The sequence below is a fragment of the Leptidea sinapis genome, chromosome 46 (assembly GCF_905404315.1).
Source record: "Leptidea sinapis chromosome 46, ilLepSina1.1, whole genome shotgun sequence".
NCBI classification, from domain to species: domain Eukaryota; kingdom Metazoa; phylum Arthropoda; class Insecta; order Lepidoptera; family Pieridae; genus Leptidea; species Leptidea sinapis.
The window spans coordinates 5,559,271-5,586,604 of record NC_066310.1 but is presented as its reverse complement, the minus strand read 5'-3'; the positions used below and the strand labels follow the sequence as shown (position 1 = coordinate 5,586,604).

The 27,334-nt window shown below is 36.4% G+C and overlaps 1 protein-coding gene across 5 annotated transcripts in view; it reads right to left on the bottom strand.

Annotated features, from left to right (window-relative positions):
• Positions 1-21,706, bottom strand: part of LOC126977915 (GON-4-like protein) — a 30,251-nt gene extending 8,545 nt beyond the window's left edge. Inside the window, exons 1-16 of one of the 5 annotated variants that reach the window (XM_050826599.1) lie at positions 21,484-21,706; positions 20,826-20,949; positions 20,376-20,485; positions 19,665-19,788; positions 17,854-17,963; positions 16,453-16,636; positions 15,597-15,743; positions 15,041-15,308; positions 12,990-13,138; positions 10,177-10,340; positions 8,921-9,068; positions 5,342-5,473; positions 2,607-2,743; positions 2,410-2,436; positions 1,138-1,305; positions 177-393 (exon numbers count right to left, since the gene is read on the bottom strand). In XM_050826599.1, the coding sequence (XP_050682556.1) occupies positions 177-393; positions 1,138-1,305; positions 2,410-2,436; positions 2,607-2,743; positions 5,342-5,473; positions 8,921-9,068; positions 10,177-10,340; positions 12,990-13,138; positions 15,041-15,308; positions 15,597-15,743; positions 16,453-16,636; positions 17,854-17,963; positions 19,665-19,788; positions 20,376-20,485; positions 20,826-20,949; positions 21,484-21,572 (2,298 nt within the window). In that variant the 5' untranslated portion in view covers positions 21,573-21,706. Of the gene's footprint in view, positions 1-176; positions 394-1,123; positions 1,306-2,409; positions 2,437-2,606; positions 2,744-5,341; positions 5,474-8,920; positions 9,069-10,176; positions 10,341-12,989; positions 13,139-15,040; positions 15,309-15,596; positions 15,744-16,452; positions 16,637-17,853; positions 17,964-19,664; positions 19,789-20,375; positions 20,486-20,825; positions 20,950-21,483 lie in introns of those variants that run through there. The other 4 variants (XM_050826600.1, XM_050826602.1, XM_050826603.1 and 1 more) reach the window with 4 other exon arrangements.
• Positions 21,707-27,334: the final 5,628 nt, after the last annotated feature.

Here is a 27,334-nt window from a genome sequence, read left to right as displayed (position 1 = left end):
ACTTCTTCATAAGCAAGACAAGTTAGCCAATAATTTTAAGTTTTTCTGCATAGATGTATTGTCATAGGGTATATATTACAGCATATTATTGTGTATGGAATAAAAAGTTCGCACTCTTCCAAATGAATTTAGAAAATATGTTGTTGGCATTTAAATTTTACCATCCAGTCACTCACCATGATGGGGTGCCGCTCATTGCCGTGCTTCTTCACAGAACGCACGTGTCCGAGCAGTGTCTTCACGGGCATCCACGGGAACACGTACTTGCTGACCAGCTCGAGCGTGGCGAAAATTCCCCAGCGGTATGTGGTGGGCGGCTTGTTCGGTCGGTTGAACATTTTCGGATTATCTTCCACGTATTGCCAGAACTGGTCCATGGCTAATACTAATAAACTGTAATAGTTTCGATAATTAAGCTTTTTAACCGACTTCAAAAAAGGAGGTGGTTCTCAATTCGTCGGTATGTTTTTTTTAATGAAAATAAGGGACGAGACGAGCGGGACGTTCAGCTGATTATAATTGATACGCCACGCCCATTACAATGCAGTGCCGCTCAGGATTTTTGACAAACCCAAAAATTCTGAGCGGTACTACAATTGCGTTCGTCACCTTGAGACACAAGATGTTAAGTTAAGTTACCCTTCAGACCGAACCACAGTATTACACAGGGATGTATAACACTCAACTAAAATATAAGTTTGTTAAGGGAGATTAACATAATGATCGATAAATGTTGCTGATACCGACTGATATTTAACAATTCAAATATATTGTTATGGTAAAGAATTAAAGAGACGAGCTTCTCGTTGGTCGCCTCAAGGTGAAGAAATAGACCTTGTAATCTAATAATAGATTCTTAATAACTAGCCAAATATTCACAGTGCAAACAATTCAGTGAAGCAACTGAGGTGAGCGTGCGCAGGATACTGAATGCTCATTGGTCAGATAATGATCACAAGGAAAAAATCGTTTCTAAAACTGCTGATAAGTGATTTGATCCATAATATGTTAGTGTCCATAGCGCAGTAAATTCCAAACGAAACTCAATCACTGCTTGCGAACAACTGCTTTCTCGAACAGGTGTTTGTGGCCAAATAATGCATTAATTCCAGTATTTAATTACGTTAAGGCACTGACTGTTCTTCGGAGTCGAAGTACTGCTGCCTCCTCTTGATGTTCTCGGTGCGGTAGGGCCCGGGCGGCAGAAGGTGCGGGTACAGGAACACGGAGCTGGTGGCCACAACCTTCAGGAACAGCTCCGGGAAGTTGCCCTTGTAGTGGTTGTTGGACAGCATTCGGCGGCAACTATCGCCAACAATTATATTTAAATTGACCGAACCGACTGATAGATCAGTTTTTATCGAATATCAATCATCATGGCAGTTGGGGCAGTAGGTCCTCGAATAGCGACCACGTACCGGAAGACCCAGTGTTAGTAGGCCCCCCACAGTTCCAGTACAAAAAGCTTACATACCTAATGGCGATCTCTTAATTATTCTACATGGCCCGACCTTCTTTATACTTTTTTTTTATGAAAATAAGGGACGAGACGAGCAGGACGCTCAGCTGATGGTAATTGATACGCCCTGCTCATTACAATGCAGTGCCGCTCAGAATTCTTGAAAAACCCCAAAATTTCTGCGTGGCACTACAACTGCGCTCGTCACCTTCAGACATAAGATGTTAAGTCTCATTTTCCCAGTAATTTCACTAGCTACGGCGCCCTTCAGACCGAAACACAGTAATGCTTACTTACATTACTGCTTCACGGCAGAAATAGGCGCCGTTGTGGTACCCATAATCTAGCCGGCATCCTGTGCAAAGGAGCCTCCCACTGGTGAATATTATTATATACGGATAAGCGGCATTATATTCTCAAAGCATTGATAATATACTAGTAATCTTCATATTTAAAGTTTAGAAGACCATACAACTTGCGATGGCAAAACGCGTGTTGAAGGCGCGCGAAAGAAGCGTAGTGTGATAGCGCCCTAACGTAAAACGGGTACGATCATTTATGTTATGTGCATCAGTAAAAGTATTACATTAACGGCCGTTCCCAATATACTATCTACAGATAGAGATAAATTACTAACTTACTGTCAGTAATTAGCTGTCAATAATCTGAAGCTTTGCCAATATACCCGATAAGTCATTCTTATCGCATTATATTGGGACGCGTGAAATGCAATTTCCATACAAAGTTTATATCGCTGGTAAGCTATACGTCGTCCCATTAACAGACAGCGTATACGGAAAAGGTGAGATATCGTCGATAAGTTTATTGGGACAGAAAAGTCAACGATAGTTACGATTTTTATCTTAAGTAAGAGATAGACTGAATATTGGGAACGGCCGTAAGAGGGTAATTAGGTATCTTTAAAATGTATGAAATATTCGTATATTTACCATCTATCTGCCTCACTTTTGATAAACCTGAAATAAAAATCAAAATTATCAATCACATAAAAATTGTAAAGTGAATACATTATTTACAAAACAATTATCCAAAATAATACCCTAGTCCTTTTCTTAAAATTATAAATGTTCATAACATATTGTTTATACTTAAACATTGCATGATAAATAAAATGACATAAACTTACTCCACCATCTCCTTATTCTGGGGTGTATCAGTGGCCACAGAACTCTCCCAGCTTTTGACGAGTTCCAACGCCGGCTTCAAATTGCACACGTACACCACAGACGAGGGGTTCATCTCCACTATGTTGTTCAGTGACACCTACGTATTGGACAGTTATTAGATAAGTAGTGTAAGCTTATCACAATTTTTACCAGTGGGATACTCCTCTGCACAGGATGCCTGCTAGATTATGGGTAACACGACGCGGACGGCGCCTATTTTTGCCGTGAAGCAGTAATGTGCAAACATTATTGTGTTTTAGTCTGAAGTTCAAATTCAAATATTTTTACTCAAAATAGGATTAAAAATAACTTGTTGAACGTCAAACACTACCATCCATTCGAAAGAGACTGCCTCAGACCTGAGAAGAATGGGCGCAAGAAACTCAGCGGACTTTTTTTTTTTATATAAAATATGGATTACAATGTGATATCGTACAATAAACATTTATAATTAAAGAGCCTGAGGGTGTTCGCTTTATTCCCAGTCCGTGGTGGCATTAAGAAAATCGTTTATGCTATAATAACCTTTCCCACACAAACGTTTTTTAACAATTATTTTAAATTTCGTAACAAATTTGTTTTGTACATTTTCTGGGATCATATTGTAGAAGCATATACATCGCCCAACAAACGACTTACTAACTCGACCCAACCGAGTAGTAGGCATAACAAGTTTATGTTTGTTCCTCGTGTTAACATTATGAGTGTCACAGTTTCTAGAGAATTCCTCAATGTGCTTATGAACATACAGAACATTATCAAAAATGTATTGAGAAGCAACAGTCAAAATGTTTATTTCTCAAGGGCCCTGTAGTGAAATTACTGGGCAAATGAGACTTAACATCTTTTGTCTCAAGGTGACGAGCGCAATTGTAGTGACGATCAGAACTTTTGTGTTTTTCAAGAATCCTGGGCGGCACTGCATTGTAATGGGCAGGGCGTCACAACAACTATCAGCTGAACGTTCTGCTCGTCTATCCCTTATTGTCATTAAAAAATCTCTGGTTTCGTTTTTATAGTTATTTGACAGCTGAAATTATGCTTAAGCTATGATGCTAAGCACCTATTGTACATGCAAACATATCTATACTAATATTATAAAGCTGCAGTGTTTGTTTGTTTGAACGCGCTAATCTCTGGTACTACTGGTCCGATTTGAATGATTCTTTCAGTGTTGGGTAGTCCATTTATCGAGGAAGGCTATAGGCTATGTTAATATTTTTCAAAATTAGGGATCCGTAATAAAATTTCTATTTTGTAACACAAGGTGTAAAATCGAAAACCTATTTTTGCGTGCGCTGCAAAAACTATTGACAATAGAACAAAATGATGTACAGGCTATAATATAGGCAATATTTTATTACTTATAAAACTATCGCGTGAATTATACTTTATATGGCAAACCAACGTTTGCCGGGTCAGCTAGTTTGTTATATATCTATTGATTTGGTGTTGGTGTACTAAACAGAATATTTTACCATTACTTTACTTTTAAGATAGACCAATGGAAAAGTCAAGTCAGTAAAGTAAAGTATGCATTTATTCATGACAACGCAACACATAGTAAAATTAACAAATTAAAAAATACGGCGTCATGAAAAGGACACCCACTCAGCATTCTTGGAATTGAAATAAGGATCACCCCATTTCCAACACTGATTTTCAGTAGTTACCTACTAAATCAACCTGTTGACAGCAGCCGTAGACAACACGGTTCCTTTTGTTATAGGTCTTAAAAGTGACCGTCTAAAAATAGAAGAAACTAAATAGATTGAATTCTAATGGGAGTTTTAATTTTTTTTTATTGAAGCTGTTTATTTTCTTATTGTTATGCCTTTGAACACTTTTGTTTCTCTTATAGAAAATACTTCAGTTTGTTTTTAAAAGAGAACAAACTTTTTTGATCTTTAATAGGTGTTTACAATCACGTTTTATCACACTCAGCAAAGTTCTGTATAAGTAAAGTCTGAGCAAAGTCTAAGAAGACTAACTAGATCTCAACCTAACGGCGGTTCCCAATATTCATTCTATTTCTTACTTCAGATAAAAATCGTAACTATCGTTGACTTTTCTGTCCCAATAAGCTTATCGACGGTATTTCACCTTATCCGTACACGCTGTCTGTCAATGTGAGGACGTATAGCTTACCAACGATAGAAGTTTGTATGGAAACTGCAATTCACGCGTCACAATATAAGGCGATAAGAATGACTTATCGGGTATATTGGGACAGCTTCAGATTATTGACAGCTAATTACTGACAGTAGAAGGTAGTAATTTATCTCTATCTGTAGATAGTATATTGGGAACGGCCGTTAGATAACTAGTCTTATAATAAAGTCCCAGCCACTGTTCAGGCATTATCTATAAATAAATTTAAATGTTTTATTAAAAAATGGCTCTGTCGTAAATCCTATTACTCCACAGATGAATATCTAAGTGATCGGACAGCCTGGGACTAGATGATGATTATTTTATAGAAATAGCAATGACAGTACAATATTTTATATTTTTATTCAAAAGACCGCAAAATAAAGAATGCTGGGAGAGTTTCTTGCGCCGCTTATTCTCTCTCAGAGCACCATTTGTTTCGGAAGCGGTAGAAGTATCTAGTATGTTAGAAATGACATCAGAAAGAATTCTAAAGAAATCAATTTTGAGAAAATAAATGCCTTTTTATGCCTTTTACCCTTACCAAATACTCCTTATAGGCGGGCGCGTAGGTCCAGTGCACCGGATTCACGAACAGCTGCAAGAAGTTAGAAGCGGACAGCTGGATGTGCTGACGCAGCTGTTGCTGCAGTATCTGGACCTGCTGCGATGTGATCTGCGCGCGAAAAAGAAAACGATTAATAAATTACACAAAAAAAATTTGAAAAACAAAATTTTATGAATGATACGTCACTCTAACGGTCGTGGGTTCGAGTCCCGCATCGGTCATAAAAATTTTGTTTTTCAAATTTTATTTGTGTATTAATCCTAGAAGTGAGGGTTATCACTTTAAAAAAAAAACATAACAAATTGTTTAGATTAATTAATTTACAACAGTTATTTATGCCGACTTTAGATGGTCTAGACTCTAGTCCATTAAATTGCCTAGCTGCGCCGCCTTACTGTTGTATAATAAAGGGTATTAAAACACGAATGTGGGTTTATCACATGACAATAGTATCACATGAGTGTTTTAATACCTAATTATCAACAGTTGCATACAAGACTTTATCTACACCCAGAATATGAATCCTCTAAAAGATTCTGAAACAGTTAGCTCACTGCTAACATTAAAACAGTCAGTCCTAGTAGTAACCTAGTGTCATCCATTATTGATTATATACAAATAAACTAAAGAATTTTTAATTTTAGTAGTAATTTACATTTTGTATAGTGAAATTATTAAAAATCACTAGAATATTATGTTCTTTTGCAGCGTTTAAAATATCCGGCGGTGTGCTGTCAAAACTTGAATCGGTCATTTTTTCAACAAAAATGGCGGCGTTTCGAATAGCCTACTTTTTTTTTACGACGCGCCACGTTCTGTTTGTGAGGAACGCGCGTAAACGAAAATGTTCTGTTTTTGAAATTCATACAGATACCACGCATCGAGCAATAAGAATGTGGCTATTTACTGAAACTCTTTGCGCATGAAGGGATCGAAAAAAAAAACAAGGAGTGTTGTTATGAAATTCAGTACAACATTACAACACTCGTTTGGATGATGTAATGGTTATTAGAACATTGGGTGCTTTAATATTGGTAATAAGCTAACTGTTTCAGAATCTTTAATAGAGGATTTAAAGCATGGGTGTAGATAAATAATTTTAATACACAAGGGGCAGTTTCTTGGCAAGCAGAGGCGGTTGCAAGAAGTCGCTTCTAGGTTTTTTTTTCAACACACATATTAACATGAAAAATATTTAATTTCTTGACAATATACACAAATAAAACTGAAAACAAAATTGTTCGAGTGACATATCGTTGACAAAATCATGCATGCATTGTTCAACTCTCAAGTTATGGCTTCATCTACTTTACAGTTGATAACTCAACCCCAATATTTGCATATTAGGAAATTGACTTGACATGTCGCTCTTGTAAATCTAAACAATTGTTTATGTTTTGAAAGTGATAACGCTCACTTCTGGGATTAATTACAAAAAAAAAGCTGAACACGAAATTTTATGAACGATGCGGGACTCGAGAGGTCACGTGTTCTTGGCAATAATATGTTTTGTTGAAAATAGTCGCTGGATGATTAGTATCATACACACAAGGTTCACAACCCACTTATTGAATTAAATGATGCGTCATTCCAACAAAATTCAAAATACCTAATTTTGAATTTTGTTGGAAAAAACATGTGTACAAAATTTCGTTATCGGTAACCATAAACGCATCGCGCAGAAATTGTACCGGCGCTGAAACCAGACGCAGTTCAAGGCAAACGCATGTCTGCACCGTACGTGTTTGCGCCTCACCGTAAGCCTTCATTACTGCTTGACGGCTGAGCAGCGTCAGACCGCTTTGACACCTCAAATATAACTTTGGCTTTGCCTTCAGAAGACCGCGGAATTTGCATTTGCTCGAGATTTTCAGACACAATGCTCTATCTATATACCTATGTGTCGGAGAATTAGAATATAAAAGTAATATGGCCTGTGTGATTATATTCTACTCTGTGTATTGGGCTGAACTGATGGCGAACGTCATCTGTCAAAGTGGGTTTGAAGTTGTCACTGTGTACGTCAATGTCGGTGACGTGATTGAATTTAGTTATTATTGTCCATCAGTAGAGCGCTCATCAGCGTTGCCAGATGTACCGCTTTTCCACTTTTTACACCGCCTTTCTTGATAATGGTCCACCGCTCCGCTTTTAACTGACGCGGTTCCGCTTTTTTTGAGACTAGTTAGTTCCATGTCATGTTCAACTTTGAACAAGTTGAAAATTTACTCGATTGAATGAATACTTCCAATCTGAAAAGATTGTTGTAACAGTAGTAAAAATGGTGACTTATGGAATGAATGATGAAAGACGAAATTGGTGAACGGCCGTTCACAAATCTTCCTAACTTCGCGCCCACAGCTCTGTCAGTTCCTATTTCAAATGCAGTATATGAGGGGAAATTCTCAAAAATAAATAATATAAAAACTGACAAGCGAAATCGTCTAATTACACGAACAGTCAATGGAGTACATTTGGCGGACCAAGCTATAACAAAAAAGGAAGGCTCTTCCAAAAATTTCAAAGCTTCTCCAAACATGTTGGCAAAGATGAATGTCAAACAGATTTACAACATTCCAAAAGCAGAGGTCAAGAGACAATGCTGAGGATGTGTTTTCCATCGAATAAAGAATAAGAATAAAATTCCTTTTAAACACTCACATTTTTTATGAACACTGACATATTCCCTTTAATTTATAAAATCTCTTGTCCTGGTATGAATAAACATATAAAAAAATAAAGCTTATGGAGAAAGAACAATCGATAATGTACCTATAATATATAATGTATATATAACATACAAGAAGTTCCGCTTATTTTGTTGAAAATCCGCATTTTTAAAGTACCGCTACCGCATTTTCAACTTTTGTATCTGGCAACACTGGCACTCATTGAGAAGTGGCAGTCGTCTTCAAGCTAGCGCCCGCGCCGGTTGTGCGCACTGATCGACTTAAAACGACATGGCGGATACCAACACGGTGACGCCCGATTTTAAATCCAAATAAATCTCCGAGATATATATAAGAGATTTCCACGTATATACTCACTCATCACGATATCTCTGGAACCATACGCCGTAGAGACTTGAAATTTGGTAGGAATATTCCTTTCGCCGAGTAGAGGTTAGCTAAAAACGGATTTTACGAAATTCCACCCGCAATTTTTTTTTATTATGAACAGAACAACGTCTGTCGGGTCAGCTAGTATTCTAATAATAGACTGGATCACGAGAATGTTGTCCAAGAGCGGTGATACGACAAATGTGGCTTTAAGTGGTTAACACTCAAACCTGAATCTTCTGGTGGTTGAACAAGATTCATTTTACCTCATTCCACGACCCTCTCAAATCACAGCTCGATAGCATGGCTTGAATGGCTGCATGAATTGGCAATAGCTCAAGAATTTTACAACCAGTATTTCTAAACTAGCTGAGGCATTAAGGGGAGTATTGTCGAAAAGCGGTGATACGACAAATAATTATTTTTTGTGATTAACGCACTAACTGAAGTCTTCGGAAGTTTAATATGTCTGGATAGGATAATTCATATGACTCACAACACACTCGGATTGTATCTCCACAAACAGCACATTAGGTTGTTGTAGAACGGTTTGTACACTGGAAGGTGGCTCTGGTTGTCTCACTTCCTTCCGTTCGATGCGTTCCTCCACTCTCACTGGCACCGGCTCACTTGGAGCTGCTGTACTGAAACAAATTGGCTGGATTGGAAATCGTGGACATCTTTTTTTAATTCAATTTCAATTTTACATACATGTGAAAAAGGATTTCGTTTGAATGTGTTAGAGCAATTAGAAATAATAAAACACAAAAATAACATGTATACATTGTTGCATGAACAAACTAATTTGAACCCTTCACCATTGTTACGCATCTCTTCCGGAGGTAAGACGTCACAACAACCGACCAATCACAGCGCGTCATTACATGGGACGAGGGTATAAAACAGCGGTTTCCGGCTCATTTAATCCAGTCTCGTGCAAGAGTTTGGCGAGTCAACATCTCCTGGAATCCCTCGTGTAGAGGTGAAACACGCGTCGAATTGGTTAAAGACAAATATTGGCGGATTTAACATTCAAGAAAGCTCAAAAAATTTGGATAAGATTGCACATTTTACGAAAGCTACTACTTGTGAGAATTTGTGGACGCGGTGAAATATATTCCGTTTTCACTACTATAACGAAAATAGAGTGATACTTTTCCAGAACTATTTAATTTATCTAATTAATTTTACCTAAACAATGTTCAAACTTCAAAATACAATAATATTCTAATGTGGCCCTCCCGCCTACCACTTGCTATTGCAAGTGTTACTTATTATAAAGTGTTACTTATACACAAATAAAATTTTATGAACGATGCGGGACTCGAACGAACTCTCGCGTTTCACTTTTGAACATAACAAATTGTTTAGATTAGCAAAAGCGACATCTCAAGTTAAATATTGGGGTTGAGCAGGTTATCAACTGTAAAGTAGTTCCTGTAGATGAAGCCACAACCTGAAAGTTGAACAAAGCATACAAGATTTTATGACGATACGTCACTCGAACGGTTAGCTCAGTTGGGAGAGCACTCGCACGGAACGCGAGAGGTCGTGGGTTCGAGTCCCGCATCGTTCATAAAATTTTATTTGTGTATAACACTTTATTATTGCAAGTGGAAGGCCAGAAGTCCACATTAGAATATTGCTGTATTTTAAATTCTGAACTTTTCAAATTTTATTTGTGTATTAATCCCAGAAGTGAGGGTTATCATTTTAAAAACATAACAAATTGTTTACAAAGTGTTATCATACATAATCTGAATCACTGTGTTGCTCCCGATATCAACCATGTCGACCTCTTCTACCTCGGTCTTGCCGACGGATACGAGCCTGGGTACGGTGACCGGCGCTGCGACTGACCGGCCCTCCTCATCCGATGTTGGCTCCTGTTTACCTTCCCAGTGCGTTTGATTTAACTGCAACAGAATAAGCAGGTACAACTGTACAGACTGTCCCTATCTACTAGTACCTTGAGGGAAAGTTGAAAACAGGCGCGATGTATGTTGTCACGTCTGTTAGTGGACAGTCGGTATAGGGTGTTCAGCTGTACTTCAGGGTGCTCACCCAAAAAAGTTGGCCAAGTAGCCACCTCATCTCGGTTATCCGAGCAACGGGCGCGGTGGCCTTCAATTGACCTGAAGTAGATGGTTCCGTAAGGTTCCTCGGCGGTTACCCGTCAAACGTGGTGGAGGTAGCTTTACCGACACGGGGGCTATGGGGGAGGGGAGCTCACTGGGTATCAGTGCCCCTCCATTGGTGTCGGAGTCGTAGTGGCTTGGCGCAAATGGGATGTAGATCTTGATAACCGAAAGGTTGGTAAGTCCATGGGAAGGGTAATGTACAGACTGTAAGTTTATTTAAATAATTTTGGGTTCTCAAGAAATCTTAGCAACACTCCATCGCATAATGGCGTATCACTTCTTGCTTGTACAGCATTGACCTCCAATAGCCTATTAAAGGTCTCAAAAAATGACCGACTGGCGCGATAGTTAATTTTAGTATATGTTACGTATAAATTAACGATTGTTCCCTATATTCAATCTATAACCGGTTTTGGCCTACTTGATAGATAGAAAACTATCTTTGACTTTACTGTCACAATAAAACACATCGACGGTAACTTTACGTATATGTACACGCTGTCTATCGATGGGAGGACGCATAGCTTACGTATAGCATAGGACGGATAGTAGTTTGAATGGAATTTGCAATTCACTCATTCCAATATTGTCTGTATCTGTAGCTGTCAGTAATAAAGATTGTCTTTCGTACCTAATTTATTCGTCAAACCCAAGTTTAAGTTTTCATAGACATGCAATCCATTCAGTATATATATCACTTTTGACTTTTTATGAATCTTGTGGCTTGTGGCCAGGATCTACGCATGACGCCACAATATTTAATCATTCAGAGTTACAAGGAGCTTCTTATACTTGTCTCTTGGTTTTAGTGAGTACTGTATTTACTAACTTACGAGTTTTCATAATAATAATTATTTTAGGTGAATATGAAGGCGGTATTTATGTCAATCCTACCTTTTTCAACATTACCAAGTACGGAATCGGGTAATTATCTAAAATATCACCGAGCACACATCAAAACTAGAAATACTATAAAAAGGTAAGAATGAAAACATCACTCCCTCACTCACTGACTCATAATTCCGCCCAAAACCCTTGTCCAAGTTGTTGTTCTCAATCAATTCGTTGAACTACAGGTACGAAAGGCACAATTTTTTATCAAAATCTTTCCGAACTGTACATTTTATTTTATTTCGGGTTTGGATTTGTAGTGTTATCACTGAACCGACCGGCTGTGCCTCCACCAGATGGACCAAAGTTTGGACTTCGGCCTGAGTGAGCGGCATGCTTTTGGCCTACAACATGAAATGTTATGATCGCATAGTAAAATACATATCTACAGAATAGTATCATGAAATAACACATAACAATACTCATCTTGTAATTTTGCTGTTTATTTCATAAACTCCAAAAATCATCATCAACAATGCAAAATGTATCCGTCAATTTAACGTGAAACGTCAATTTCAAATATCTAGAATTACGATTTACCGCCGTTAGAAAAACGTTCCGTTGTCATCACACCTGTTTTTTTTATAATTAAACACATAAAATAAGTTGCAATATTATATTTTATTGGCGTTAATTCTTTTATAAAACCATACCTACCCAGAAAAATATTGAGAGAGAATTTGTCCCTAAGTTCCCACCGTAATTTTCAACTCGAACGCATAGTACTCAGATAGGCAGCTTATCTACAGTGAATTGGCGATAGGAAACACTTATCGGAAATATTGGAACAGCTTCAGAATATAGTTAGCGAATTACTGACAGTAGAAGGTAAATAATCTATCTCTATGTAGTATATTAGGAACGGCCGTAACACATTAACTTATTGAGATCGCACTCATTCAAATTAATACCTTATTTCGTGGCAGTAATGTTCCAAATCTATTGTATAAAACTCTGCCTAATAGACGCGTAGGCAGAGTTTTTCTTTCACACACTTTTTCAGTGTGATTGTTCGTCTAGTTGTTTATTGTATGCCAATATTAAATAGTCACTTCTCATCACAATTTTTTTTTTGAAAAGTTGCATATAACCATGTCAAGAAACTTATATATTACTAGCTGACCCAGCAAACGTTGTATTGCCGATAATAAAATCGCGATACAAAAGTAACTGTTGATCGTTGATGGGTGAAAATTTGAAGTTGTATGTATTTTTTAATGCTGACTCATAATCAAACAAATAAAAAAAAATGTAAAAAACATTGGCGTAGACCACCCTTAACATTTAGGGGAATGAAAAATAGATTCTCAGATCTACCCAATATGCACTCAAAATTACATGAGAATCGGTCAACCTTTTTCGAAGGAGTTTAACTACAAACACCGCGACATGACATTTTTATATACTAGATAAGGTGTAACACCTGTAACTAAGCCAGCACTTTGAATTAGTTATTTATTGTAATAATATTATAATGCTTTCGTTAAAGTGTGTCTTGTAGGAGTCTAATAAATAAAAATAAAATTATCTCACCTGAATAAATTCCTGCGACATTGACAGCGTTGTATTATTAGCACGCTCGCTGTCATCGTCTTTCTGCATCACATCGTCTAACTCCTTCATCAGATCGTCGAGTTCTTTTTTTGATATCCTAATAACAGCGTTTTCTTCATCTTCAATAGCTGTTATTAGAGGAATTGCGTTGAAATACCGTGATAATCTTTGATAACGGACAACTTGTACTTCATGAAATTAATTGGTGGGTATTTGATAAAAGGAGACGGACATAGGGCTATTCTCGACCGAGTCTCAATTCTCAAGTCTGGATACATTGTATGTTCAAATGGGTGACAATTTGTGAAATTTACGTTGCCCGATTTTCCAAATGGCAAAAACAATTACACATTTCATTTATTTAGTACAGTTATCACTTTCGAACCTCACACTGAACCGATATGAAATTTCCAAACTTGTGCGACAGTATACAGATGAAATTTTCAAATGGACTTGGATCCAAATCAGAAACTATGAGGAAGAGCGAAAATAACCCAAGAGTCTCTAACTCAATTTTGAATAAAAACTAAAACTGGTCCTTGGATTTATGAAAAAATATATTTCCTAGCCAGAAATCGAACTCGAAAGTATACAAACTCGTATAATACATATAATAATAATATTGACACACTTTTTACACAAATGATCTTGCCCCAAGTTAAGCATATATAGCATGTGTTATAAGTCAATGATATATTTAATACAATATACTTACTTAAACATACATAAATTCATATAAACATCCATGACTCGGAAACAAACGTCCATATTCATCATATAAATCTAGAGTATAGTTTCGGATTTGGCCACAGCCACTTGAAAGATTTACCTGTATACTGTGTCACACGGTTGGCAATTTCGTAGGTATCAGTTCTGTGCTAGGTTCGTAAGTGATAACTGTACTAAATAATTAAATTCGCTATTGTACTTCCATTAGCAGGATTTAAGTGGGTGAGGGCAAACGTACATTTGCCCGATTCTCATCCACTTGAACCCACAAATCACAAAAAACAACAACGTCAAATAAACCTTATTCAATTATGCTTAAACTAAGCGCTTTTGCATCGTCACTCAGGGACGAGTAAAATAAGAAGGACTCCGTGTCACCTTAAATAACAGTGAGGCACCAAAACAAGCCAAAAAAACCACAGCTATTTCAACCGATCATTTCCTTTTAAATCAGCTCTTTATATACTTCAATCAGCTAAATTAAAATAAAAAATCTCTCCACCTTGACGTTGGCCGAATCGTCGATATTCAGTCGACGGAGCCAGTTAATATAAAAAAAAAGAAAACGTGTATGTACATAGCCCCACGCATACACTTACACTAACACAAGCATATCGGCCGCCATTATGAGATTTGCCATCGTCTGTGACAGATCAGCTTGCGTCGCAATAAAATATTTTAAAAATGCATTGTGAAAAAGTGTAAAAACAATACTATTTTATAATTACAAGTATTTGTGGATATATGATTATCTAAGGGAGAAAAAATTGTGTATCTGGTATACCTTGAACCGCACACACACTAGCATAAAGGTGCTTCACTTGCTAATATCACGGCGCGGACTCCTTTTTTTACTAGTCCGTGTCGTCATTATAAATATTTCTTTTAAATTACTGAATCTACCATATGTTCGGAAAAAGTAGAACTCAACAGCCTTGAATTTTAGCATGCCTTTAAAATACTTAGATGTGTTAATCGCATGTAATGGTTGTTATATTTTTGGTTACTATCGAGACGTCATGTTACGGAAAGTGGCTAATCGCGACTGAGCCAATGTTGCGGACCACCGCATAATTGTGATACACTCGTACCTAATAGTACTTCCACTAGTATTTTCTGTTACGTAGTTCATTCCATATCTCACATAAACTGGTGACATTTCAATGACAAGGATGTAAATTGACGAAATGTTGTTTGTTTTTTGTTATTTTTTTGTTATATTATTCATATTTCGAGGCAGTAAACATTAATGGCCCTATTGAATTATTCGTCATTCCTAAATATTACTCTTATGAACACACCTGCATCAGGATCTGCTGCCACATTATATTCAGGGTCTGCTTCATCATCCTCCTCCGTTCTCGGATTAGAAGGGTCCAGACATTCCTTTAAAAATTCACTCCACAAGTCATCAACATCTGGTAGAGGTAACTCATCCGGAGGTACAAACGCATTCTCAATGTGTTCTATCGGTGTCTTAGACAGGCATAGTTTTGATCGAGTCCTGAGAGCGATGGTCGCTTCTTCTTCTTCTAATTCTAATCTTCGACGAGCCTGGGCTGTTACTTCCTGAATATATCAAATGAATTTATAATATGTAAAAGAAGTAATAATAATTTGTTTCACAAAAAGTACTTATCCTAATTTAGAAACAAATGCAATAAACCAAGTTTAGTATTTACATAAGATTTAGCAGCTGAATAATAGTTATTCCCTTATCGACTCGAATTAATATATTCAACAGCTGTTGATGGCCTTTATAAAGACAATGTTAAAATATCCGATATTGCGGGATGAAAAGTAGAGGGAGCAGGAATCATAAAAAAATATTATGATTGTTTAACTAATCAACTATACCTGTGGGACTTTAAATGGTCCGTCTGTAACAGGAGTCTCACTAACAGACTTCTGGCTACTTCTGGGTGTGGCTGGTGTTCTTGGTGTCGCTGGGGTTCTGGGCTGGGATTCTATGTCACTCGCCTCCAAGACATGATCATCGTCACTCTGTCATTATTATTTAATTTAATATCTTATATATTCTAAAAGTTATCTAAGGAGCTATAGAATATTCTATACACTGTAAATTGTTTTCCCTTTGGGTTTTAACCCTGGGGCATAAAATGACCACCCTTCCCTGTGTTTGCAAGGCTATGGTATGGTATAGGGGCTCCTGTTTCCGCGCAATTAAACCACTAGTATGGGTCCATTTTGTGTGCAGTATTGGCCAGTTACTCCAAACAGCCCAGCTCCTTCCAGAAGTTCAGAACATTCCTGGGGTGTTCGCAGACTTCCTGGAGCGACCTCGTATTGGTTAAGATTTTTGCCCGTTGGTTGGCCACCCCCGCACATTCCAGGATTACGTGAGTGACCATTTCGTCTACGGCTAGCCTCTGCACTTAGGACTGTCCGTTACGCCGATTGTGAAAAGATGCTTGTTTAATGATGTGTGACCCCTTAGGGAGGCCACCATTATATGGATGTTGAGGCTGATAAGTTTACGTGTCAGTTTGGGCGACAGTGCAGGTATCGCTTCTTTCGACTGTCTACAGAGACATTCATCCATCGGGTTTGTGTAGGTTTATCCATGAACGCATTTGGCTGAAGGGCAGTGGCAGAAGTGGCAATAAGTTTTAAGTTCGCAAGGCTAACTCGAAGATCTAGAAAATTAGCGTATGTAGTATTAATTATACACTGTTGTACAAAAACAACTTACCACAATATCATTATGAGGGTTATACTCTTCATCTTCGTCGTCTTCTGGTAATTCCTGAGCAATCAGGGCTGTCACTTCAGGTGTAGTTTTCACCGGTATTTGATCAATTGGACTTAGCTTTATTTTCCAAGGGGCATTCTCTGGAGTAATGTTTTTATTTTCTGAGGACACAGCCATTAAAGCCCTGTAATTCAAACATAATTTTTTTAAACTGAAATACGAATGTTAATTACTTGTAATTAAAATTATCTATCCCCAAACTAGACAGTTATTTCTTTTTTAGATATAAAAGGTAATAGAATACATAAAAACGAATATTATCGATAAAAAAAAATTGTGTAGAGGCACTTAATACTTTTTAAGGGCTATTCAACATTTGGTAAAAATTAACATTGTTTTATCTTATTTATTGTAATTTATTTATTTTGTACTAGCTGACCCAGCAAACATTGTATTGCCATCATAGTTGACAATTGTAGTAAATCAGTTAAGTAACAAAGTTAAATAACTAAATAGGTAACTAAAATTAAGTTTGTTTTTTAACTCCTGAGAAACTAACAAAGATATGATAAGATAAGATTCTAATTAGTTATTCATTTTAAACTATTCTATCAATTTCATTACTGAATGACGGGGGACACATTAATGAAAAAACAAAATTGTTGTTTTTATTTAATTCAAAATATTTACATATTTATTCACCTTTTAAACCTTCTCTGGACTTCCACAAATAATTCAAGACCAAAATTAGCCAAATCGGTCCAACCGTTATCGAGTTTTAGCGAGACTAACGAACAGCAATTCATTTTTATATATATAGATTTATATATTAACCTGACATTTCATTATTTTCTCAGAATAACAGGATTCATGAAAATAAATTAATTACAAGTAAAGATGTAAAGATTATACAGGGCGACACTCCAGTCATCTTTATAATATTAACTTCAACGGTCCTTCAACCGTAGTGAGCCATGAGAGATATTTGATCAGAAAGAATAGAAAAGACGTTTAATTAAATGCAGATTTTACAATACTAACTTATAAGCTATTTATTTGTGTCATATGTTTTATAATACTGTGTATCCATTAGGTTCTGCGAAGCATTATAGATATAAAAAATAATGACATACTTGTAATGAATATTACATATTCCTTAAAGAATAATTGAGATAGATATCATTGAATGTATTGCTATCTTGAAATGGCAGATATACAAAACAAGGTAAAGGGCAGCGTGAAAAGTGAATTGGAAGAGAGAAGAATAAATTCAGTGTTATTTTGAAGGAAAAGGTCAAAAGATTAGTTAGCCTCATATATATATATAGATACATATGCCCTCTAATAACCCTTTAATACAAGGGATTTCATTATATTATTACGTGATTTATAATAACTCACTTTGCCTTAGCCCTGGTAAGTTTAGTTTCATCACTTTCATCTAGCTTTGTACGTTCCACATCTTCATGTAACTTCACTGCAAGGGCTACGTGATCATTTGTGGCCAATTTCTGTAAATAAGAAAAAAATTATAACAATATTTAAAACTACAAATGCTATAGTGATAAATATAAGCCTCATAATTTTTTGTTTTACTAAATAGTTACAATTACGCAGAGTTTTAAGCATCAATATCTATAAAGCCAAGAAATTCTATTCCAAATTAAAGTTACAATAATTAAAGCTGTCTCTATCATAGATTTTGTTTCATTCAAATTGTCACCAAACATCTTTTACTGTCTTTTTAATACAAATAAAGGTCTTCCTTCTCTTTCTTGCACATACTATTGCTATATACACATATCTGCTAGTTATCCCCTCAACTAACGCCATCTAGCGGTAAAGTAGAATACTGCAATCACTCTGTCTACGTATTTTTTTGTGATGTTAGTAGTGAACTTTTGGGCTTTCACTGTATGTTATATCTTTATATATATAATTCTTGTGTGCGTGTGTATGTCACTGAACTCCTCCTAGACAGCTGGACCGATTCTAATGAAACTTTCTGTGTGTATTCAGGTGGATTCGAGAATGGTTTAGATTCTCAATTCCGTCCATATAATATAATTCTCCTGCTCATGTGTATGTTAGAGAACTCCTCATAACGGCTGGACTGATTTTTCAAATTTTAGACGTGTGTACAGGACAACGTCTGTTGGGTCCACTAGTAGTAATTATAAGTTTCAATAATAAATAGCTATTTAAAAGGGAAGGATTAAAGTTAGTAGTACCATCAAACAAAATGAACACATCTAAATAGTTAAATTATATTTCATTATTGAGCGGAGCCCCCACCGGGTGACTCCAATTGATTTCTGTGTTAAATTGTTTATCGGCCATTTCTGGATCGATTTAAAAAAAAAATTAAACCCATAGAAACCCTTCGGAATTTTCTAGGTTATTGTCGAGACAGAATTATGAATTTCGACTTGATTCAATTATTATAATTAAAAACAAACAAGATTGACCAAATAAGGCGCTAATTCCGCATGTTTAAATATGGCGCCAAATTCTAAAAGATTCTTTTTATTGTTTTTGTTTGGATTCAATTTGTTTTGTTTTTGTACACACACTTAGTTTACCTCGCTTCGCTCAAATATACGCCCCAGCGAAGCGGTACGAAGAGCTACTGCGGCATCCTAGTAACGATACCCACTTTCCAATTGTAACATACTGAACCGTATATTTTGAATAGATTTAATTGTTCACTCAAAATCTTTACATCACTCAGATATAACTTAATGAGACACAAAAGTCACATCATTAGTCTAATGTGAAAATCGAATTTAGAGTATTTATTAAAACAGGGTCAAATTAATCCATTTAAACTTTGGTTAAGTGGCAATCTGACTTTTGATCGTTCAGTTTCATTGGCTTTAATCCTGAGAACTGCATTGTAATTGCTAGGGCGTATCACTTACCATCAGAAACCTCTCGACCATATCGTTGCTTTTTCTTACGCGGGACGCGGGTCCCTTCCAACGGTTGGCTCAGTCAGTTAGAGCGCTCGGTCGGAACATTCGAGTCCAGCATCATTCATAAATTTTTATTACAAATTTGTATCATAATCACACCGGTGACGGTGTGTTTAAAGTAAACTATTGTATAACAAACTTTAAAAATATTTTTTATAAAGTATTGACAATACAATTGAGTGTATTCAATAAAATTACATTGCAATCAAACACTTAAATAATCTTTACTAAACAAACCTTTGGTATTCGTTCAACACTGTCATCATCAAGATTGTTTTCATCAGCAGATGCTTCAACATTCTTCTGTACTTCAAATGAATTTTCTAGTGTAACATCATGTTCACTATCTGAGCTTTTATCTCTGTCAACAGAATTTTAAATAGAAGAGAAGTAAAATATCACGAAATCACAGATCTCAATTATTTAAGTGGATTGTTTTCGTTGATGATATTTTGTAAACAAATAATATCAATTAATATTGATTTTATAGTACTTTGTACTTGAATTCTTGAGCTATTGGTAATTCGTGGATTTGTTTGGACGTCTCGTGTTTCCTTACAGTGCTGTTATCAAGAAACTATCTTCATTGTACAACCAAGCTGTCGAATCATGTTCCTTGTGCAGTGTTTCCAGCATGAAACAACATGGGTACTTCCAAAAAAATGGGTACTTAAAGGTCGGCAACACTTCTGTGATTCTTCAGATTGACTTTGGGCAGTGGTGATCACTTAACATCAGTTAATCAATCACTTAACTCTTCCATTAGTTGTAGATAGCAATTGCCTTAGCAAATTCATTGTTCTTTAGAAGAGTACTCCTAGCAGATCAGCACAAACAAGTTGACCGAATAGGAGTGGTAAAGAGACTTGATAGAATTGAAGCAAAACATCTGCCATTGTTAATGTGACAGAAGCTTAGCTATTATATATGAAATGTATAATAACTCACTTAGTTTCAGTGGTGGTAAGTTTAGTTTCATCACTTTCATCTTGCTTTGTAAGTTCCTCTTCTTCACGTAACTTCACAAGGGCAAGTACATGATCATTAGTTACCACTTTCTGTAAAATAAGATTACATAATAAATTAAATAAGATTAAAAATATTTGAATTTGAAGATTAGATATTTACAATCATGTAAAATTACCTACTGTAATCCTAATTCGTAATTTATAAATATATTATCTGAACTATCCTTTTCCCATGAGGTGTTTGAATTTTGAAACTATTGACAAAATTTATCAATCATGTAGTTTTTTACCAAGAGAAACAGACTGACAACAAAAACTTTAAAATATGCTATTCTTGTTATTTTATCATAAAATATTCATATTAATTTTAGTAATGAGATGTTACTTTGATATCACAAAGGGTTACTTCTATTTCATTTATTAGACAAACCTTTAGTATTCGTTTAACACTGACATCATCTAGGTTGTTTTTAACAGCCGATGCTTGGACATTCTTCTCCACTTCAAGCAAATTTTCTGGTATAACATCATCTTCACTTTCTGAGCTCTCTTCACTGTAAAAATTATGTTCTTAGAAATAACAGATCAATGTGAAATTAAATGTTACTATAGGCCAGCTTAGTTGACAAAATTTTAGTTAGATATAATATTAATTCAGCACATGGGAATAAGAAGGGAAGTCAAAATATAAGGAGAATAAGTATTGATTATTAAAAAAATCCTTTTCTTAAAGTAGATGAATAGATAGAAAGAGAACAGCACCATTGGAGTCTAGATTTTTATTTCATATATATATATATTTTGTTTTTATATTTAATTGTAGCCAAAAATACTTGTTTTCTTAACTAGATACAAGTTAACCCTTGTATACTGTACCTATGGCATGTTTCAGTTCTAGGGTTAAAGTTTGTAATCAAAGATTGTGGATGTAAGCTGTAGTCTGTAAATATAACAATCATTTTAAATCAGATGACAAAATAATATAGAAAGTACACAGTATAACACTAATTATAAGAACCTAAATAAATTTTTAAGCTAATATCCCTTCACCCGCTACAAGAAAAGGTTTTTGGATACATATAACATACCGTTTTCTTTTAAGACTGCGGGTTCTCACTTTATTCACATTTTTTTCAAAAACTGTGTCTTCCAGATTACATACTCGATTCTCTTCCATAACTTTACAACTTGAAGCTTTTCAATAATTATTTATAACTATATCGATAATACTTATTCCTATTTTCAAGGATTAATAACAGTGTTGGTTATTTTTCACATATTTTTCATAAATATTGCAACCATACACAGCCAAAATAATATGTAAATAAGTATGTAATTTTCCAGACTGGATTGAAGCCAACTCTCTAATAAGCCAACGAAACAGTCCTGAGAGTATCACAAAAAGAATTATTCAGTTTTCACATCGTATTACGAATTATTTTTCAACTTTTACTTCAAAGTTCTACAAAGCGGCTAGCTTCTGCCGACTATTGTCGCTTCAGAGTAAATATAAGAGAAATAAGAATAATTATGTTTCCGCTCGTCGGCTGTTTGGGTCAGAGAATTTTTTAAGAAACAAATTTTTGCAATTTTGCGCAATACAATACAATTTTATTGACTTATTGTACAATGTGTGTACCACACTCGCATTTGATTTGGAGACTGGAATTCTGACATCTGCCGCTGCCGCTCTGCCATGTGCCACTTGTCATCTGTCAGACGTCATTATCAGCATGTAAATATCATAGAGCTGAGGAGCATAGAGATAAGAAGGTATGTTTCCCCTCCCCTGAGAATCAATAGAGATAGACAAGCTATTTTATAATTTTATTTTATTAAGTCCCATGGCCTGAACAATTCCATTATACTTTAGAAGTCCAAAAATTGCCTTCAATCAATCCTAAATGCAATACTCAATACGCAGTCGAGGAGTTCCTCTAGTTAGACGATCAAAACCTAACGTCGGATCGCTTTAGAGTGGCACGTCCACTACGCCATGCTTCACGTCGCTCGACGGTACCTATCGCATTATAACTGCAGTTGCAGTTGCAAAGTGGCAGCTCGCATCAATACCAGCATGCGTGTCGCTTAATCTTCACGCGCGATTGAAGTAAAACTTAATCATTAACTTTAGGAATAACGTGTTACTCTCAGGTATAACCGAAGAGATACAAGCATTATGGGATTATTTTGTCTTTTTTTTTCTTGGAAACGCTGATGATATAACCTCATCTTTTGAGCGAAGGTGGCATTTCATTCTCTTCCTAGAATAGAGAAAATCTTTATAATTATATTATATTAAAAAGTGAGATTTTATTTACCTTATATGAGTATAGAGTTATCCCCGACAATTCGAGCTGCTCTGCGTTGCACGTGGTCAAATGGATCGAGCAGATACTGGGGTGAGCCAGACCATAGATGAAAGCAATACTCCATGTGTGGCTGGACCTGCGCTTTGTAGAGCGCTAGAATGTGGGCCGGCTTGAAGTATTGCTGTGCTCTATTAATGACGCCCAGCTTCTTCGAAGCCAATTTGGCTTTGCCCTCCAGATGGTCACGGAATTGGCAATCGCACGAGATTTCGAGACCCAGTATTCCGATACTAGGCGAGGCTTTAAGGGATGTGTTGTCGAAGAGCGGTGATACGGCAAATGGTTTTTTTAAAGTGGTAAACGCGCAAACTTGAGTCTTCTCGGGGTTAAATTGGACAAGGTTCAATTTACCCCATTCCGCAACCTTCTCGAGAGAGGACTCGATAGGAAACACAAGTTTCTCCCGGCACTGGTCGATGATTTCCCGAGAGAGACCTGCATGGCCAGTGTATACGGCATCACCAGTGCTGTCGTCTGCATAGCAATGTATGTTGGAGGTGTCCAACATATCATTGATATGCAGAAGAAACAGCGTGGGAGATAGCACACAGCCTTGGGGCACTCCAGCGTTCACGGGCTTTGGAATCGAGCAATAACCACCGACAACGACCTGTTTGCAGCGCCCAGTGAGGAAGCTGGAGGTCCACTTGCATAAACTCTCGGGAAGCCCAAATGATGAAAGTTTTGAGAGGAGCGCCTTGTGCCATACACGATCAAAGGCCTTCCCTATATCCAGGCTAACTGCCTATGGGCCTGGACAAGGGCGGACTTCCATGAGTCAGGGACTATGCCTTTGGAATGAGAGTGCTGGAATAAACGCGTTAGCACCGGCGTCAACTCAGGGTCACACGTTCTAAGCACGATTAGAGAAATGCTATCCGGCCCGCTCGACTTCCTGACGTCCAACGAAAATAGAGCTCGCCTATCAGTCTTCTGTCTGAACTGTACTTCAGGCATGGAGCTCTGACATCGCGGGATGGTCGGCGGTGTTTTTCCATTATCGTCAGGAGTCGAGTTGGAGGCAAAAAGAGTGCACAGAAGATCGGCTTTCTCTTTTGCCGTATGGGCCAGGGTGTTATTCCCCATGTGCAACGGCGGCCTCGACGGCTGGTTAAAGTTACCAAGAGCAGCTTTCGACAACGACCAGAAAGAACTTGCGTATTCCAGTCGGGTAACTGGAAAGCTGCTCGCCGATTTTGACGACGTGCTTTGACTTAGCACGGGCGATTTGCCGCTTTAAGAAATCTGGAGGCACGGTTATATTTCCTCTTTAGAACTTTGCAGTTCGGATCCTTTGAGCCCAACGCCTCAACCCAAGTTCAATACGCCTGTTGTTTCAGTCAGATGCTGCTTTAACTGACGCATCGAACCAGGGCTGTGATCTGCCACCGATCGGTACTACAGAGCTTGGTATAAAATTATCCATGCCCTGCAGTATCACATTGGCTACTGCAACGGCACAGGTACTAGGATCATCCGAAGGGAAACAAACCTTGCCCTAAGGGTAGGATGCAAAAAGGAACGCATCCTATCCCAATCTGCTGACTTGTAGTGCCAAACGCGGCGGGTCAATAAATTAAGTTTATATCGCATTTGTTCTCTGTATAATGAAGTCTGTCAGAAGGTAGACATATTTAATCCGTCAGTCCCTAGGTTCAGAAGACTTCTGCTAGAAAAAGCGGATTATTGGCTTGGGGACTGTGGGGTTGAATTGTGTTCATCTAGCTTAAGTTAATGTTTATAGTATAATATAAAATCTAGAACACATTTAAAAGCATGCTGTGTTCACTTCCAGAAAGAGGCACTCGCCCAATAATATTTAAAACTATAGATAGGTTACCTAGACAACATTCGGTGTTTGTAAATGATACGCAAACACACACATGAATAATTTAACATTGCAATAGCACATGTGTAAGCATAACTGTGTTTCGGTCTGAAGGGCGCCGTAGCTAGTGAAATTACTGGGCAAATGAGGCTTAACATCGTATGTCTCAAGGTGACGAGCGCAATTGTAGTGCCGCTCAGAATTTTTGGGTTTTTTGAGAATCCTGAGCAGTACTGCATTGTAATGGGCATGGCGTATCAATTACCATCAGCTGAACGTCCTGCTCGTCTCGTCCCTTATTATCATAAAAAAAACTACATTACGATAACACGTCAAAGAAGGATAGTAAATGCAATTATCGCAAGTGAAAAAGAGATAAGTCTAATTTGCTAATTGCTTCGTATTTGCATAGCAAAAACACAGAATAATTCACCAGATATGATTTTTTACCGTTCAACGTGATTTTTGCCTAAAATACGATTAATTCATGAGTTCATGTAATAAAAGTTATAAAGTAGTACAACTACATTTAAATTAGGTAAATTAGGTGTTATTGATTTACAAAATAATAATTTAATATTGATTATAATATATAGCCATAATGATGATATTAATTATATTTTGTACATAAAATAATACAGACATATCAAAACAAAACCGAAATGTATTAACAATAAGGGTTCCATTTTTACAATTTTACTAACGACGGCTCCAAAAAAATTTTAAGTTTACAATTATTATTTCTTGTATACTACCTATATTATTTATGAATGTATTTCTGTTCAGGGTTTATTACAATAAGATAATGGGAGAAATACAAAATGATCCATTGATTCTTCTGCAGTTAGCAAGGGATATACTGAAAGGGCAGTGTTACTGAAAAAACTCCTACGCAAGCAGATAGCACTTACTGTCTACGTCCGCTACCGATAGTTCAGCTATACGCACTTGTTTATTAAAAAATATTAAATTTTGTATTACATTCACTGCAACAACGCCTTTTTTACATCATTTCCTAAATTGTCCTAAAATATACTACCTTGATCATCCCGCAGCAGACAGGGTAGTTGCGGTATATTCGGAGTATTATCGTATCGTTCCAAATGTGTCGTTGTCGATTTTGCGAGTAGACCTCCTGGTACGTTACATACATTCCAAGATTAAGTACTTATAAAATATCAAATAGCCTGCTATTACTAATCTCATTCTATTCCACCTTTATTATAAGACTTTGAAAGCCAGAACTTATTATAATCATCATAATATTATTAAAGAAAGACGCTCACTAACTAACAAGAAAACTCAAGTTCCGCAATCAAGCGGTTACGAACGCTATGTATTCTGCCTACGATTTCACTTCTGGTTGATTAATCTATGACACATACTATTTGTCCTTGTCGCGCTGCAGTTGATATCATATTCTCTATCTTGCTCGAACCACCATGTTAATAATTCGAGATTTATTTGTAAATAAGAAATAAAATCGTGATAAAATACAAATACGACGTTCTTTTATATAATTTCGTATGGTATGAAATACCTTCACTCTTAAATATCTTGCAAACATAGTTTTTATATTTTCTTAACACACAGGTTGGCATTTTAGATTATTATTGTCACGCCACGAAAACGTTCCGCTTAGCTCGCTGCTATTAGCCGACTTAACGCCGTTAAAAGTACTTCAGAAACCGAGCATTATGCTAATGCAAATGAAATTACGACAATTGTCTGAATTTTTCTGCAACATTTTGCGCGAACTAGTGCGATGTCTACCTCTTTATTGTATATAATATCATTATTGCACTCGCCCCAACATGTTAACGTATTTTTCTGTTTTATACAATATTAAGAGTGTATCCCGTTTAGTGAACCTAATAAAAAAAAAGGCAATACTGACTGTATTGCCTTTTTTGTTGTATAAGTCGTGTAACAACATAATCTCTAACTGTATACGCCTCGTTTCTAAACTGAACATGTAGTATTTTTTAAGTCGTAATAATATAACTTTTTGTATTTTTATAAAATACTAGTTGACCCGACAGACGCTCTTCTGTATATAATAAATAAAATATGTATTTTTATGAATTTGTCAATAATATATCATAACATCAATAATTATTTCGTAAAATATGCTCCCTGTTGTAATGAAATTGTTTTGCAGCAGAACTGTCAAACCGTGCGTCAATAAATTCTCTCATAGAAAATATATCCATACAAAACAAATATCGGACGACGGGGGACACATCAAAGGAAAAATAAAATTGTTGTTTCTATTTAATTCCGAACACTTTCATATTTATTCACCTTTTAAACCTTCCCTGGACTTCCACAAATAATTCAAGACCAAAATTAGCCAAATCGGTCCAGCCGTTCTCGAGTTTTAGCGAGACTAACGAACAGCAATTTATTTATATATATTGCGGAGAAACTATTTTTGTATCATTTCAATATTTGTTACATATTTAGTGTAAAAAGGGTTCCATATGCTCACAGAATACTCTAACTGCGATCGAACAAGTGATCTATACAAATGTTAAACAGTTGAAGTCTTCTTAAAACTATGAATGTAACGCATCACACAGCCAAACATCTTATAAGCTTTATTAATTATGTTATTATATTAACATGTGCATCAGTAATAAGTTTACTGTCGAGTGTAATTCCTAAATCCCGTAAATAACATACCCTGGTTAATCTAGTCCCACAAAGTAAATAAGTGAAGTTAATGTGTTTTATTTT